Here is a 17,266-nt window from a genome sequence, read left to right on the forward strand (position 1 = left end):
AGACAAAAATGAGTAGTTTTTTTGTTCGAATTTGAAAATGCCTTTAAATATATTTTAATAAAATTATGTATTCAGGTTACTTATTTGATATGTAAAACGCAGTAAAATTGCAAAAAAATGCTCAATAAAATGAATATCATTTGCCGAAATAGATTAAGTCTTATAAGTAAGTAATTATTTTTCAAACGACTTTAAATTATATAAAAAAAGATATTGCATATTTTTATTCAAATTTATGGAATGCGATAGCAAAATGTAACACAATTTAACCTACTCCATAGGTTTTTGTTCCCGTATCACTCGTATGGAGTTAAGGAGAATTCTTTTAAACGCGTTTTTTTTCTAAAAACGGTCTTTACATTGTGAAGTCTGCTACATCCGCTGGATTTGGGTCAGGCGACAATTGTGGCCGGCTCCACACTCTTTTCTTATTGATTTCGCTAATACTATATACGTATTTGTGACAGTTTGGCAGTAGGTAGGTAGGTACCTATGATTTTGACTTAGTTGTCCAGTCTTCATTTTACTGGACACAGGCTTTTTCACATATATTTGGAAAAAAAATCAAGGCTAATAAAGAATTTATACTTCTAGGGAAGGTTTTGAGCATTGATTACTGTTTCGTAGAGTTTCAATTTTTTTCTTTACATATGTTTATTTTCAATAATCATGTACACTTTAAAAAGGTAACTGTAGAAAATGTTGAACTGTTTTTCATGAATGATTACGACATCCTTAAACTTTGAAGACTCCTTTCCCCGTTTGTTTAAAACATAGAGGTTTATTTCACTTCATTTCTTTTTCCTTCGTTCATTTACACCTCTTTTAAGGTGATTTCTTACTAACATTTCATAACAATAATTACATCATCCTATTACCTACACATAGGAATGCATTTAAAAATATCTACATTGTTTATTTTCAGAGTTATTTGCATGCGTTGTGTGTTACAAAGTGCGTAAGAAGGTTCGTGACGTGTTCCAATTGTTTTATTAAAAAAACTAGGCTGTACGCACAAATCAATTGTCTTTCCTTCGTTCGGGGACACATATGTACGTAAATTTTCCATAGAACAACATAAAACCGTTAAATCTGTATTCAACTGTTTTTTCGTATTTCTTTCATATTTGGAATGCGTGTTGTTTTGATGACGTCACACACGTCCTACATGTCTGTTTGTCTCCCTTACAAGTAGACGTGTTAGAATACTTTATACTTACCTTATAAATGGGAGATTTTGTGTGCTAAGTGTCTGACAATGAATAGCGTGATTTTTAATCATATCATGAAGGTATTAACGAAGAATGGCGCTTTATAATTTGAAGTAGTCAGATAGATACTTTTGGCACCTTTAGTATCGTTTATCTGCCAAAGCCACCATGACCCAAACTCGATAATCGACCTTTGTTCTTACCTATGTTGGGGGCATCTGTTGACAAAGTTTCAGCTTTATAAAAAAACGTAGGTCTGGCGTCCACGGGCTCTTAGCCCTGTATGATTGTTACCTCACCACGATCAAAGGGCAAGACTAATCTTTATAAAATTTTTTGGACGCTTTTCTTACCCGGAGAAATCCACCCAGGGTCTTTTCTGGGAGATATTAATATTCTTGCAAGTTATATTCAACATGAAAATTATGAAGCGCGAGTCGAACACGCAACACTGAACGTTCCGTACAAATAAGCCAAGGAAAAACAAATATACAAAAAAATAATAAATATTTTTTTATTACGGTAACATAAATACATCATCTGCAAAAATTTTAACTTTCTAGCTATCGCGGTTTATGAGATACAGTTTGGTGGCAGACGGCCTTCAAAATAGGGTTCCACTTCTCCTTTTGGATACGGAACCTAAAAGCGGGCAACGCCACGGGCTACACGTAGTTTATAACAATAAAGTTAGTTGACCTTTTAATTCTAGTTACTTTAACCATGGTTTATCTATTGCGTAATGTTTATTTAGTTAGGATAGTTTAGTGTTACAATGAAAATACGTTTTCCGATAGTACTAAAGCCTTTTTATCGCCTTATTTGCGGTTATTCAAGTTTTAATTGTATATTTTATCCATCAACTAAATAAATAGAGTTTTTAATATCTAAAAGTAAAAAAAAAACTTTTGTATTATATAAAATGAGTATAGAAGTTGCAATTCAGTTTGATTACTCATACTGTTCAGTACGCGTTCAAATATACTTACTATTGAGGACAAACTACATATGTTATGTTATCTTCGATATTCTTTCGTAAAGAATTTAGAAATGTAAAAAGAAAAATAATGTCCACAAAGGTTTTATTTGGTTTCGTGTTTCTTTAAGAAAAATATCTAAACGTGACAACGGTGTAACAGTCAAAAATAACTACAAATTCGTTGGTACTGCTATATTGCTGTTATTTTGTTAGTTTACAGCCCTTTGCTTCCGCGGTTAAACTCTATTAATTTCAACCCAGGGACTGGACCGGCGTGTGGGATGTAGCAGGCTTCCACCAATTATAAACACCCCTTCTACTGCTTAAGCCAGAGTCACGGGATCGTACAACATATAGCCCCGCCGTCAGTTTTATTTACTAGAAGTCTAGCCTTTAAACAACTCTGACTAAAAAGAATATAGGATTTTCGAAAACATTTCAAAAAGTACACAATAGTTAACAGATAAGTAAAATGAATGTTTTTATGTAAATTATATACTTGGTACCAATGACGCAAACAATTATTTAGCCAAAAGTGAGACTTTTATTTTTGTCAAGATTTTGAAAAAAATGATTTGGTCTTGCGTACATACAGCGGGGAACAGTAGTAAAGAAACTATTAGGTTAAAATATATTAAGAAAAAATAAAATTAGGCAAAAAAAAGTTGTAACGTATCTTAACATTTTATCTAACTTAAACAATCAAGCGAAAATACTCAGAACACTTTAATATATTGTTATGTTCTTCAAGGCATTGAATATTCATGTACCTATTCTTGTAGTTTTTAACCGCGACAGTGACATAAAAATAGTATTGTTTTATAAAAAATGTCTCTTCATAAATATACATTAAAGACAATAGAATATGTTTAAGCTTTTTGCCATTGACGAGGTTTCTATTCATCATAATTTACTTGTAAATATAATAAAAACTTCTTGGTTACGTATAAAAAGTGAGTCGTATTTAGCAAAAAAACTACATACTTAATTAATTACAGCTGTCTGGGGTAGATTAAAACCTTCTTGAAGCGATAGACAAATACGTCATTGTCGTGTAGTTTTTTCAGTTAGTAAAACTTGTATTTCTGGCAGGCGCGTTGCATAATATATACTAGGTCCCATAATATATACTAGGTCCCATGGAACATGTGTAAATAGATTATTATTAATATATTTAACAATACACGCAAATCAGTTTTTTTTTGGAGTAACTTATTTTTAGATTGATCCATATAAGTTCATAAAATTATTATGCTCCTTTAACGTATGGTCTAGTAAATTGATGGTCTAACTGCAAAGAGAGCCGAGTGGTTGAGGTCACCATGCCAAACCCTACGTGTTGCGGCTTTGATCCCCGCGTACGACAAGCATTTGTGTGATCCACTAATGCTTACTCTGAGTCTAGGAGTCTTTTTGTTTGTGTGGGAATCCTTAAAAAAGAAAAATGAACGACTAGAGTTATCATAAGGAGTATATCGCGTAGAATATTCGGCGCATATACCCATCAATCGGTGTCCCTCAAGGCTGCGTTCTGTGTCCCACATTTCCTATTATATTTCACAAAATCATTTGAATAATATTTTTCTGCAATTCGAACTGTATACAATGTCAGTGTGTTTTCTCTATCTAAACATTACGTATATGAAAACCTCAAACTTAATTATAGACTGTGCTAAACTCTTGTTAATGATATATATTCTATTGTACTTACATTCAGTTATTTTTATTATTATAATGACATTTGCATTTCGTTTTCTTTTGTGTCTTTTTATGTCTGCGAAATATGCTAATTACTAAGTTAAATGCGGATTTTTTATATATCTTATACATTTAGTATTCGTAAATACAATGTATCAGGAAGTATTAACATATGATAAAACTGAAACTTAATTGTGATGGCGTTTTGAGTGTAGAACTTTTTCTATTGATAGGTATATAAATGCAAATACTAATCTATGGAAAATTATACGCAATTAACATTGACGTAGGTGTGTAGTCTTCGATAGGTAAACTATTTTATTGATTGTATTTTTTTTATCTTTTTTTACTTAGGTAAGTGTGGTTATTTGGTATATAGTCAATAGGTTGAACATGATCTTATAGAACCAATAAACCAACATCACATACATTGTTCTGAACCCAAAGTAAGTTGCTAAAGCACTTGTGTTATGGAATTCAGATACAAAGAAGGTAACACAAACACCCAGACCCGAGACAATGTTGAAATGTGAATTTTTACTTTGACCCGACCGGGGACCGAACCCGGGACCTCAGAGCTAGCGACACCTTGAAACCGGTGCGTACGCCAGGTATAGAAATACATTAAAAACGCCATAAGTTTAATAAATTATGTGAATGTATTCGGTAAAAAATAGGAAAAATGCCCAAGGAACAAGGAACAACAACAACAAACCCTGAAAATATGGTTCTCCTTTTTTGAGCCGTCGTCCTAAAACATTGTACAAGTCCGTTGAATACACGTAACTAACCGTTGAAATATAGAGGAAGAAACTAATATGTTGCAGTTTTGGAAGTCAGGTGTGGCTCTACGCCGTGAAGTGCCCTGTCGAACCTTTATAACTGCAGTGATATTACTATAAGACGTAAAGGTATGCTCATTGGTGTAGTGACGCTAATTGCAAGAGCCCTGGAGTTGAGTTCAATAAAGAGTAAGTATAGGACCGAGGGTTTGAAGATCACCACGCCATGGTCAACTGAGAGCGCGGTGTTTAAAGTTCCTCTCATACGACAAATACATGTGAGATTTACAAATGCTGATTCTAAATCTGGAGTCTTGCTCTATCTAAGCGGCACGCTTGCTCTCAATAGAGCAAGACTGCCGCTTGGCACAGGTTTGCTGATTGACCTAGCTCTTTCTTCCATAGGCTAGTCCTGGAAGTATACTGCTTTTCTGTACTCAAAATGAAAACTCAACATTGTGTGTGGACTGTGGACTTGACACCCCTGAATATATTTCTCCTCACGGTAGCCAGTTCTCTCTATCTGTATCTCTCTTCTCTCCTCAGGGTTCCATTTTTACCCCTTGGGAACGGAACCCTAACAATAGCATTATTTCTTTGTAAGTACTTTTTGGTCTAAGACCGATAGACAAGTATGTAAATTATTATTTGCAAAACGAGTTTTGTGCATTTCGTTTATTTTATTAAACAACTGCAAATAAAGTTTGGAATAAAACAATGTTATAACTAGATAATTAACTGGCCTTGAAAATTAAATTGTCTAAAAAACTTATCAAAGGAGTGAATGCATTATAATAATTATCATAAATGCATGAGTTTGTATTTGAATTGTGGTTTTAGTTGACGTTACACGTGATGTATTTTTGTAGTGATAAATTTAATCGAATGCTGTACCTAAATGCGAGTTAGGTTAAAGCGAGACTTATTGAACTGGAATACAAATCTGTCTTAAGCCAACGCCTTTTGCCTAGTTTTTATTTTCCTTTTTTCCGATGGCATACCATCAAACGACTCCTCTCTCTTAGGGTTGAGCGAAAGGGAGTGTAGAGTGTGGGATTTTTTTTCTGCATAAAACTCATGTTCTTTTCTTTGAGTACCGGGGCTAGGGTAACCCTCTCGGACAACCTCACAGGCCCGGCAGGCATCGTCATTGAGACGCGCTTGGAACAGACGTAGACGTCCGGCAAGAACCTTTTTTTCGGATGGGTTATCAAGTGACTCCTTACTCTTTGGGTTGAGCGGACGAGAGTGTCAGACTCCTACTGAGTAAAACCCACCCATGTACCTTGGTTAATCGTCGCTTTTGCTGACTTTTATTTCTGATATAACCTTACAACTTACAAGGCAAATATGAGTTGTCCGTGTGATTTCATTGCTAATTTATTTGCGTATTATTGTTTATTTTATAATAAGTTTCCTTTAAAAAGCTATTTATTGCAAATAGGTCATGTGGTGGTCGATTTCTTACTATTGTAAACCTACTTTTAATTTTCCTATAATTAAATATAAGCTTTTTAGTGATATGGTCTTCCTTATGCCTTTAACCAGTTTTTGCATAGCAGGAGGTATTTTAACATCTATATATATAAAGCTGAAGAGTTTGTTTGTTTGTTTGAACGCGCTAATCTCAGGAACTATTTTTCCAAATTGAAAAATTATTTTGATAGAACATTCATCGAGGAAGGCTTTAGGCTACAAACCATCACGCTGCGACTAATACGAGCGAAGATACAATGGAAAATATGAAAAAACCAGGGCAGGTATAAATCATAACATATCTTCTACCCACGGGGACGAAGTCGCGGGCAACAGCTAGTTTAAAATATAATCTACTCAACAAATAGCCGAGTGGTTGATCACCACGGCAGACACACTGTATGTGATGTGTCTCGGCTTCGATCCACCACGACTAGCGTTTGTGTAATCCACGAATGTCTGTTCTGAGTCGTCAAAAGAATGACTTGTAAATGTACATCCTACTAGTTATGTACAGAATACATAGTTTCATCTCAATAACCTCAATCACAGTCACTTGCAACCAAAAGGCCAACGATACAAGGTATGAGATAATAGAAAAAAGGGGACAATATTTCATTTGTAGGTATTTGTATGAAAATACCGAATGACATCTGGTCAGATAAAAAAAAGTCTTTCAACCATGGAGTATCGTGTTGTCCGGGTAATTGGCTTGAGGAGGTCAGATAGGCAGTCGTTCCTTGTAAAAATGGGGACTTGGTGCATTCGGTTACACTGGAAGCCGACTGCAATGTAGTCGGGGAATGATAGGCAGATAATGATGGAAGACTAGGACTACAGGCTACCTTGGAAATTCTTTAAATGAAGTGCATTCCGTATATTGCGGTTACCTCTGAATTTGTTTATATTAATTCATCTTGAATCTTGGTTGTTACGTCGTTGTTTATATTCCCATGCTGTTCAAGTGGAATACTTTTAAACCCTTACTAGGTTATTGACCTATTAATTATTGTTTATGTTGGTTATCAATTTGATTCAGATAGAATCGTTTTTTGATATTTCTTCTTCATAAAATGATATTTTAGAATCGCTCACCTATCAATTCAAAAAAAACCGTACGCCTTTACAGACACTTGTAATATACAAATATACTTGATTATTTGGTTTACTATAGATACATAACTATCGGAATAGTTTTAAAGTTGACAGTTTTTTACATATTAAAAAATGTTTGTATTTTTCAGATTTTATATCATTGGTAGAGTTCTAGTTTCTAACTGTTAATAATTTCTAACATGATCAATCATTAGCTTTAATCTTTTAACTTGTCTATTTAGATTTAAGTAACTATTAATATGATATTTGTTTTCAAGTCATATGATTGTTTTTCTAGAAATAAAAATGAATACCGATATTGTAGAGTTGTAAATTTCTTGCGAATCTAAAACATTACTTATTACTACACAATTGCAATATGTTTTATGCGAGAAGGTACATAAAGTGTTATTTTTAAGTGTATGTTGTATTTTTTTAATTGGAAACATAAATTAAAACAAAAGTCAATTACGATAAAACTTTATATTTTATTATGTATCCAGCACACAAAATCATTCGTTAATAACTTACATTCAATGTTTGATAACTTAATTTATTTTCTTACAATTACATCTTAGTAATGTACAGATATACAGCATATTTTAATTTGTTCAAAAAGTTTAAAATAAAACAGTAGTTATTCTTAGCAGTTTTTAATTTCATAACTTAAATGCATAAACCAAAAAAAAAATCACCGTAGACAATAATTTATGTGACGTTTCGTTGACGTTTCTTTTTTTGAAATATAAGCGACAGTATTGTTTAACAAAGCAAGGTCGCATTGCAACATACAGACAAAATTGAAATCAATATGCGCCATCCACAAGTTTCGACAACTAAAAATAAATAAAATATTTTTTTCACTCGTACCTAATTTATAAATACACTCTGTTTAATTAAAATATACATTAAATTACTGTATTTTTTGTCTTACAGTTATTGTTTAACACTATGACTAATAGGTAACTTCACCGTTGTATTGTATGTACATAATGTTACACTAAATTGTCCTATATGTAACACATCGTAAGTACAGACGGCTATTTTTAGAACGAGAACAACAATACCTTCGTATTAGTTAAGGTTAAAAATGTTATTTATATCCACAGTGTACGTAATGTTCTGTAGTTACGGCGGTTACACTTCGATACACAGATATCGGAGGCGATATCTCACTAATTGCAATTCTTTTAGTATTTATATTCTGTTTACTAGTAGATAAGTTATACTCCGTAGGGAAACTAAAAACTAAACTAAAACACGTGAATTACAAACTGCTTTGTACTTAATCGAGAAATACAGTCTTGTTTATACATTGGTCACTTGTGTAACTACGTATTTACGTCTACCAAAACACAGGGCATACGGCCTAATTACATAACCTATGACTATTCGCACGAGTCAGCATAAATATATTTATACAATACGTATCTACAATTTACATTATAATAAATGAAATTTGAAACACGTGACTCATTTCGAATTTCATTCTTTATTATAAAATTAACACGAATTGATGATGTAAAAGTGAATCGCGAAAAGATTGACCAATGTTTTTTAAAACCTAATCTAATCTACTGTTTTCGCGGATACACTTTTGCGTCAATTACATGAATACATTACAAGTCTTTGGCCTAAGGAAAATATTCTATAATAACTTAGTTGTGTGAAACAGCCTCCGTTCTAAGAGGTGGTGACTAGGGCTCGCGGAGTGCGCGGCTAGGCGTGCTGCGCGCGCCCGAGGTGGATGAAGAAGGCCACGCGGTCCGGACTGCGCTCCCCACACTTATTACACATGAAGGGATCATTGTAGCCATGGAAACCCATATGGATGGTGTGCATGGTCAGGTCTCCGAACGTGATGTCACAGTACTGACACGAGTACGACTGCGTAGCGGCGGGCGCTTCCACTGAGCCCTCTGATTCGGAGTCAGAGATTTCCATATCTCTGGTTTTTTCATCTTCATGTTGGAGTCGTAGCGCTGCTGGCTGCAGTTTGAAGGCGCGTCCTTTTCTCCTGTTCTTGAGGGCCGTAGTGGGTGTGACAGGTGTGGTGCGCTCGGCGCTGGGCGGAGGCGGGGGCGAGCCGGCTTCACTCGTCTTCGTGTTAGTGAGGTCGAGCGCGTCGGTGGCGGGCGCCGCAGGCACCTCACGAGGAGTGCTCGGCGTCTGCGGCAGGCTCGCGGGAGAGGGAGCAGGCGGCGAGGTTGTCCCACTCGCATCATTCTTTTCACCATACGCAAGACGCTGGTGTAGTAGAGACGGAGGAGGTGACACCGCTTCAGTTTTCTCAGACGGCACTTCGGGTAGCTTGGGAGATATGCGCTGTTCATAGTTGTTGTTCGGTGGGAACAGGAACGAATGCGGTAGGAGTGGCGGGAGGTAAGGTAGGTTGACAGGAAAGTGGTTTCCGAAGAGCGGGTGAGGAGGTGGCGCCTGCGGCTGGTGGTTGTTATTCATCTGCGGCGGGTGGTCGAACATCTTTGACAAAGGCTTCTGCTTGGGCCCGCGGCGAGTGCCATACACGTCGATGATTGGCAGCGGGTTTGGCGTGCCGTCGGGGTTCAGTACCATGGCGGGGTTGTGCTGATACTTGCGCAGGTGAAGCTTCAGTGAGTGGCAGTACTTAGTCGCATAGTTGCAGTCGGCGCAGCGGTATTGGTACACGTTGGAGTGCGACTTCAAGTGGGAGTTGAGCATTGATTTGTTGACGCATGAGTATGAGCACTGAGTACATTGGAATGGTTTGGAGCCCAAGTGGTTTCTCATGTGGTATTCCAGGTGGTGCTTGTACTCTGTGACGAACGGACACTTCCTACAGCACAACATCTTCTCGGGCTTGATGTGCTCCTTGCTGTGCTCCCAGAAGCTAAGCTTGGTTACAGCAACGAATTCACACTGTTTGCATTTGAATGTTTTCACTTTGCCGTGAGAGTTGACCGCGGGGACCCTTAGCCCGGGTTCATCATCAAAATCCTCATCACCGGAAACATCAGGGCCGTTGTCTCCGTCCATCTTCTGTCCATCAAAGCCAGAGTCATGATAGCGGTCGAAGGAGCGTCGGTCATGGTCTCTGTCCGGAGAGGATGGTGTTCTCGGGGGCGACTTTGGTGGAGTAGCGTCGGCCCGCGCTAAAGGTGTGGATACATGTGCGGGCGGGGCGAGATTCCTCGGCGAGTAAGATGTTTCATAGCCGGGTGATGGTTCGCGACCATCGTTGTTCCTGGGTTCGAAGCCTGGTGGAGTAAGCAGACTGTACGGCAACCCGTTGCGGAACGAGTCGAGGTGCATTCCAAGGTTGGCTTTGGCTTTGAGCGACATGTTGTCGTAGAAGGGCGAGGGCTCGCCGGAGCTGCCGACGCTGCGCGGGGAGTGTCCGTTCGAGTCCTTACTGGAGGAGGAGGGCGAGGCGCTGTGGAAGCCCTCCGAGTAGAAGCCGCTGGTGTGGTCTTTCAGAAAGCTTCCGTCTTCCATTGGTTCCGATTTCTATAAAGAAGGGGAATATTGTAGACATTTCCATGGTAAAAAAGATAAAGAGATGCTTGATCAATAGTGTAAGATACATACCACAGTCGGCGGCTGTAGTAGCGAGCCCCAGGCTTGGGGGTGTGTAGAGTGGTGCGCAGGCGGCATGCCGGCGGGGGACGCGCAGCTGATCATACCTGCAGACAGAACAGACCCTTAACATTTGGGCACCAACAAATCAGCGACGCGACGTATGACACTTACGAAATAAATTCGCAGAAATCCGCTCGCCAAGCTAATGAGTAATGTAAAAATGCGGAACGATCGGTCACGTACGTGTTGTAATTAACTAAATACTATATTTTGCTAAACTTTCGAATCAGTCAGATGCTTTGTTAGGACAATCATATTATGGCCCTTTTGATTTTTTTATAAAAAAGACTAGGTCCATTCATAGCCAAGTAGGTAAGTCTCTATTACCTTTGAAGCAGGTATTAGCTGATAGTCTATTATTAGAATATACAAAGCACCTAATTTAATTTAAAAAATAAATTAACTAAGGACGTACAAGGACGGACAATAACGTTGACCGACGCGTTTTTGACATAAAACAATAGAATGACAAATGTATCAGCATACATAATGAACATTAATAATTAATAACAGTCAAATTTTCCTTAATTTGGAGCAAATACCAGTCTTTTATTAATATAGGAAAACAATCCAATAATAAACTGCAATGCTGTTATTATTCGGCCAAAAATACTTTGCCAAATATAGGATACATATTTAGAATAAAAGGAAAATATTTATAATTAAAATTATTTAATAATTCATCTTTAAAAACGGATCAATAAAACATGTTTTACATTGTTTTAATTACATAAGTAAAACTTTTAAATGATTGTAAATTCTTGTATTTGGACTAATTTGGAGTAACTTAGTATTAAATTTAAAAATTGAAAATATATTAAATTGTATAAATCAAAACTTGAGCTTTTACTACGAACCTAAATGCATAAGCACTAACCTCAAGTGTATTGATCAAGATAACATCTATGTCAACGCAATCATTTTTAGATTCCAGTAAATTAATAAATCTGGTTAATTAAAATATACTAAATATCAATTTAACTCACCGTAAACGCTTTCCTAGCTTGGGAAAGTTTCAAACAACACAACACAACAAATGTTTCATTAATATAGTTCCATAAAGTTCACTTTATTCCTGATTATCACTTAAAAGTATATATTCATTCACACGAAAAATCCCTCAAGTATTTTTTGGGACAACCCTTCGGTGCGGCGGACGGGACACGTCTGACCGACGCCACTTCTCACAATGAACTGAAAAAAATCTGTCAATTTTTATGCTCCAAACATCGATAAATGTATTCTATGTTTGAAGGCGACGGTGTTTTGTGGTGCGAGTGAGATAGCACTAACCGTAGATAGGTGCGTCTCGCTCGCGGCCCCACAGCCTATTTTTACTGGACCAATACGGCGCGAGCTACTGTGGGTGGGGATCAAGTTATTAAGTTATTGTTTATGCGATATTAATAATAAAAAATAAGCATCCCCGGGTCTTTTGCCAGTTGTTGTTGTAATAAAGCATAGGCGTATTATATCGGTTATTATTGCCCGATAAAACTGTAGGGAAATTAGATTGTTTTCGTATTGTATCACTTAATGTTTATTGTTATAATGTGATTTTTATGTATGTTTACCCCATTATTGTGTTAGACAATAAATGTTTGACGGCTCCTCTTAAAGTAAATGGGTTGTTTACATTACCTTCATTAGTCGTAAAATCATAATTTGTACCTACTTCTTAGCCTACATTATATACTGAGGTATATTGTTACTGTATTTCTTAGTCACCGTCATAAGTTTTATGTATTTATCTCCCTACATGAGTTTTTTATAGCATAAAAAAGGTCGGTATAAAAAAGCGGTATCGAGGCCGCTGCGTCGAAGGGGCGTTGTGCGTTTTACGTCGCTCGCGAGCCAATAGCAGGCTGTCGCTTAAAAAAGGAATGCCACTACCTTTTTTTCGAAGCCCAGCGACCAATTAAAAACTGTTTTCTATTTTTGTTTACTACCGTTTTATCGATACGGTAATAGGGTAGCGTTATTTTATATACCGCTGCGTAGAACACGTTTTTCTGGACAAATATTACAGAAAAAAAAACATTATAATATAGTACGATTTTAGTGCTAATTTAAATTTAATTATTGTTAATGAGTTTGAATTTAATTTGACCTTTCCAAGTCACGGTTGGAAATTTGCTTAAAACATTTTTTTTAATACCTAGTAGGATATAGGAATAATTTCCTCATTTAGCATTTACTTTACAAGCGCTACTTTCGAAAGCGAAATGAGTTTATTATAAAATAGAAAAAAAAAACAATTTAGTAGTTAACTTATATTTGTAGCTTTTTAAAATCCTGTAAAATCTGGTCAAAATTAGTTTTTAAAGACAGGAAGAGAAAAACAATCATAAATTGTCTTTTCGGATTTCATTTGAATACTTTCATAGAATCAAATATATTTTTTTCAAATAAAAAAAGAAACCTTCAAAAAGTTATCAGTGCATCGAAATATTCTATCATTTTTAATAAAGTTAAAACTTAATTCATTAATCGTCTTCGTTAATGTATACCTACTTCATGTATTTTGTATACTTAGGTTTTCTAGAACTGCAAACGTAAAACCAAATTTCGTTGTTCAACTTTGTCTACAGAAATTATTATTCAGAGTTTGCAAAATATAATTCCAAAGAATTCAAAAGACGAGACTAAGTTTACGGAACAAAAAAGTAAGTAATTTACTTGCAAATTTTCAATTAGTTAAAACGTAAAAACTCAGGTTAAGTTTTTGTGTCTGGATGACTTTTAAATCATTGGTAGATAAACTTAATCTACGTATTCCTTGACTTTACACAAAATTTTATTTATACTGGTATTTTCTAATTTTATCTGAAACGAAAAGTGTTTTTTTTTTATATTTATGAAATATTTTTATCAATGACATCCGAGCTGCTTTCTAATTTAATTGTTTGTTAATTGGACAGGTTCAAAAAAACAATAAAAAATGTATTTGTGAAAATTTACTAAAATTATTATTTCGAGGAAAAGTTACATTCATTAATTATGATTGCAGCAATAATTTACTTTTGAACGAAAAAAAAAATCGTGTCTGGAGGTTACAAATTAACACAAAAAATCATTAAAACACACGTCTTTAAATTACTTTAAGTATTTTCTTACGAACGTATTATCAACTGGTTTTATTTGGCGGCTAATTAATGTTAACGATAATAGATTATAATGGACAAAGCTATTAAAATGACATAAGTCGGTAAAACGTAAAAGAAAAAAGTCATTGTTAAAAAATTAGGGACACTCATTAAGTTTATTTGGTACCTAAGTTAACACGTTGCGGCGTGGCGGTTCTTTGTGAACCTAATTATGCAATGACGACTAATGACTTATACCGACTGCTAAGAACTAAAGCACTAGACATATGACCTAGTGTCCAAAAAGTACCAATGATGTCGAAAATACTTACTTTCGTTTTCATAAGCTGTCGCGGGGTTAACTGATCGACGTTTTATTCATGTGCTTTTATAAGTTTTCGATATTCAAAATTATATTTCTTTTATTATATTTTTTTTATCGCAATTGTATAAACATTTTCTCAAAATTATTAATTAAATATTTTCTTCAATAAAGTAAAATTACATTGTCATTTTAGTGTCACGACTTCATTGAGTGGGTGGAATAGAGATATCTTTCTTTTTTAGTTTTGTTTATTTCAACTAGTATTTTATTTAACAAGATATTCATCACGAAATATAATTTTTATTTTGCCTTTATATGATTGTAGAATTAAAACATTTTTTTTTAAATTGTCGATGGAACAAACCAAATTTTATTTTAAGAGTTTTCGTGGTGGCTTGAAAATGTTTGAAACTTGATAAAAAGTAATGATTCAAGATATTGTAAGCTATTTTAATATATTTCAATGTTAAAAAGTATTTAAGGTCATGCAGTTGTGACCGATGTATTGGTAAATATAGCGGTAAATATTGGTAATAATAAAGTTCTAAGGCATTCTTAGGGTTAATGACTATAGATATATTATTTAATGTTTTTAATGTGAATCACATATCGTCGGTCGCCGACAAACAGACGGTATCTTATGTAAACCGTAGTTAATTACAAAATAATGGTAACTACGTCCAATCACGTGGAATGAATGTGATTAGCTAATTATTAAAGACATTTGGAGACGGCCGCCATGTTGAATTGGTTTTCGCATAAAATAGGTTGAAAGTAATGCTGAGCAATTGTTAACGGCTAAAGCAGTGAAAACCTGTGCTCATTCTAAATTTAGATAATTTTAGCAAAAAAAACGGTTTGTTAGACACAGCGATGTGACAGATGGACGGACGGACGGACAGCGGAGTCTTAGTAATATGAAAACCTATGTACGGAACATAACAGAAGTAGAAATAAATTCTTTTTTTTTTATTTCTCTATTATGACCAGTAAAGATGCACGATGCGCGGACCGTTTTACATACAGACTTCGATTTAAATTAAGTATTACGGTAAGTCATGTTTTGTGTTATAATTAAAGTTTTCTTGGCTACAAAACTAATCAATGTTAACCCAGTTTTTTATTTACTTATACCTAATGGATATCAGACGACAAAAATATTAATGTTTAATTTCGATAGTGATGGCGTCAACTCGAGTCAATACAGTCTTTGGTCAACATAATTAACACTTACTTTATTATTTTACTTAATTGTTTTCGTTTTAATTAGTACGTAGAATAGTCAACTTGTACCGCAAGATACTTGCAGTTAGGTACAAAATAGAAGACAGTCTACGCCTTCTATTTTGTATGTAGTACATTTTTTATTTAACTCTTGCTGAAAAAACCCCTTTAATATAAATTAATATTTGTTCTAGATATAGATAAAACCAGTTTTATTATGTAAGTACCAGACCTCATTAATTGGAGTGCCGCTTGTAAAAGATTCAGATACTCACTAGGATTTTTATAGAATTTTTAGCTTATAAATCCTATGAATCCTTTATAGGATGCGTTATAAAATAATAATAAACCGTATATTGCTATAGTGCGTTTAGCTTGTTAAGTTCTATTTAATATTTAGCAATATACGCTGATTTCCATTCTCATAGGACTAATTTAAAGAGTATGCAAGTCAGCGTGAAAAGCCTGAAAGTATTACCGCGGCCTCGATACACAAAAGGAAGAAGGAACATGGGTAAGCTGTAGTCAGGAGCATCCCAAAGCGGGAGAAGTCATTTGATGATTCCCAATCGCGAAAAATGTAGTATCAAGCTATTTGCTAAAAAAATATCCTGTAAATCTCAAACACAGCATTTTAATTTAAGAGACGGCAATTATCACAAGTATTATTATTAATTTATTCAAGAAATAAAAAAATATGGAGAATGACTATATATATAACACCGCAATATATTTGTGAGCGAGAAAATTAAAAATGTAATTATTAAAAAATAATATTCACCGTTACTTGCAATTAAAATATAAATTACTTACATATTAAAACGTAGACACGCAACGATAAAAAGCAATTGTAAAGTATGAAAATGGTTCAAATGTTTGAACAGATAAGTGGGTTTTTTCCGTACTGTGTTTGTCGAGTCTGGTATTATGTACCGCGGGACGGCAGCAGACCCACGAGTGACAAAAAGTAGCTTCATTGGTTCATCATCAAGGTCAGGAATTATTTTGGTCATATCGTTATTAATAAACTTGAAAAATATTGTCAAAATGTGTAGAATATAAATCATTGATTCACGCTGTCGATTTGCTTCGGATTGGCTTTATTTTTAAAGTTCCAGTGTCAGGACAAGGTTTTTTTTTATTTGGATGTCATAATAACTAAAAGACATAATTACCAACAACAAAATATCACAGCTATAAAAAAAACATCTTTCAAACAAAGTAGCCGCTTTCAAATGATCATGATTCGAATTTCAAAGTTCGAAATTGTTTTCTTGTTCTGACGACAATTGAATGAGTTCTGTCATTTGTCAACCTTTTTAATATAACTATTGTAATCATCTTTATATGATAAGGTACAGGTCACTTTGCCAAGCCCTCTGGCTGGACACAACGTTTCGCGAGTTCGATCCCCGCGTAAGACAAGTATACGCCTTTATACATGTGACTTGAATATTTTGTATACAGGGATTTTACTTCTAAATTCTTCGGTATTTTTGTTGCGAAAAAAATTATTTTTAGAACTTTATAAAATGTCTTTCTGCGAAACCTGCTCTTAGAAAATACCGTTTTTTTCTACGACGCAATAGGATATTCTGAAACGAACATTGTACTTCCATGCAAATATTGAACATCTGATCACTATATAGCATGTTAAACCGGTGCACCTAATAAAATGGTCCTATTATTTTAAGAATTGACGAATATGGATTTCTTTTTAATCGATAAGCACAGCTCTAACCACCCCATTTTTCTCGCAGAAAAAGTATAAA

At 34.9% G+C, this 17,266-nt stretch overlaps 1 protein-coding gene across 1 annotated transcript; it reads right to left on the reverse strand.

The window, feature by feature from the left end:
- Nucleotides 1-7,883: 7,883 nt before the first annotated feature.
- LOC113492914 (protein hunchback-like) lies at nt 7,884-12,587 on the reverse strand. The gene is made up of 3 exons (XM_026870641.1): nt 11,846-12,587; nt 10,809-10,903; nt 7,884-10,727 (listed from the first exon to the last, which is right to left on the reverse strand). The coding sequence occupies exons 2-3, from the start codon at nt 10,899-10,901 to the stop codon at nt 8,961-8,963; spliced, it is 1,860 nt and encodes a 619-aa protein (XP_026726442.1). The 5' UTR covers nt 10,902-10,903; nt 11,846-12,587; the 3' UTR covers nt 7,884-8,960.
- Nucleotides 12,588-17,266: the final 4,679 nt, after the last annotated feature.

This window comes from Trichoplusia ni, chromosome 4 (genome assembly GCF_003590095.1).
Source record: "Trichoplusia ni isolate ovarian cell line Hi5 chromosome 4, tn1, whole genome shotgun sequence".
NCBI lineage: Eukaryota > Metazoa > Arthropoda > Insecta > Lepidoptera > Noctuidae > Trichoplusia > Trichoplusia ni.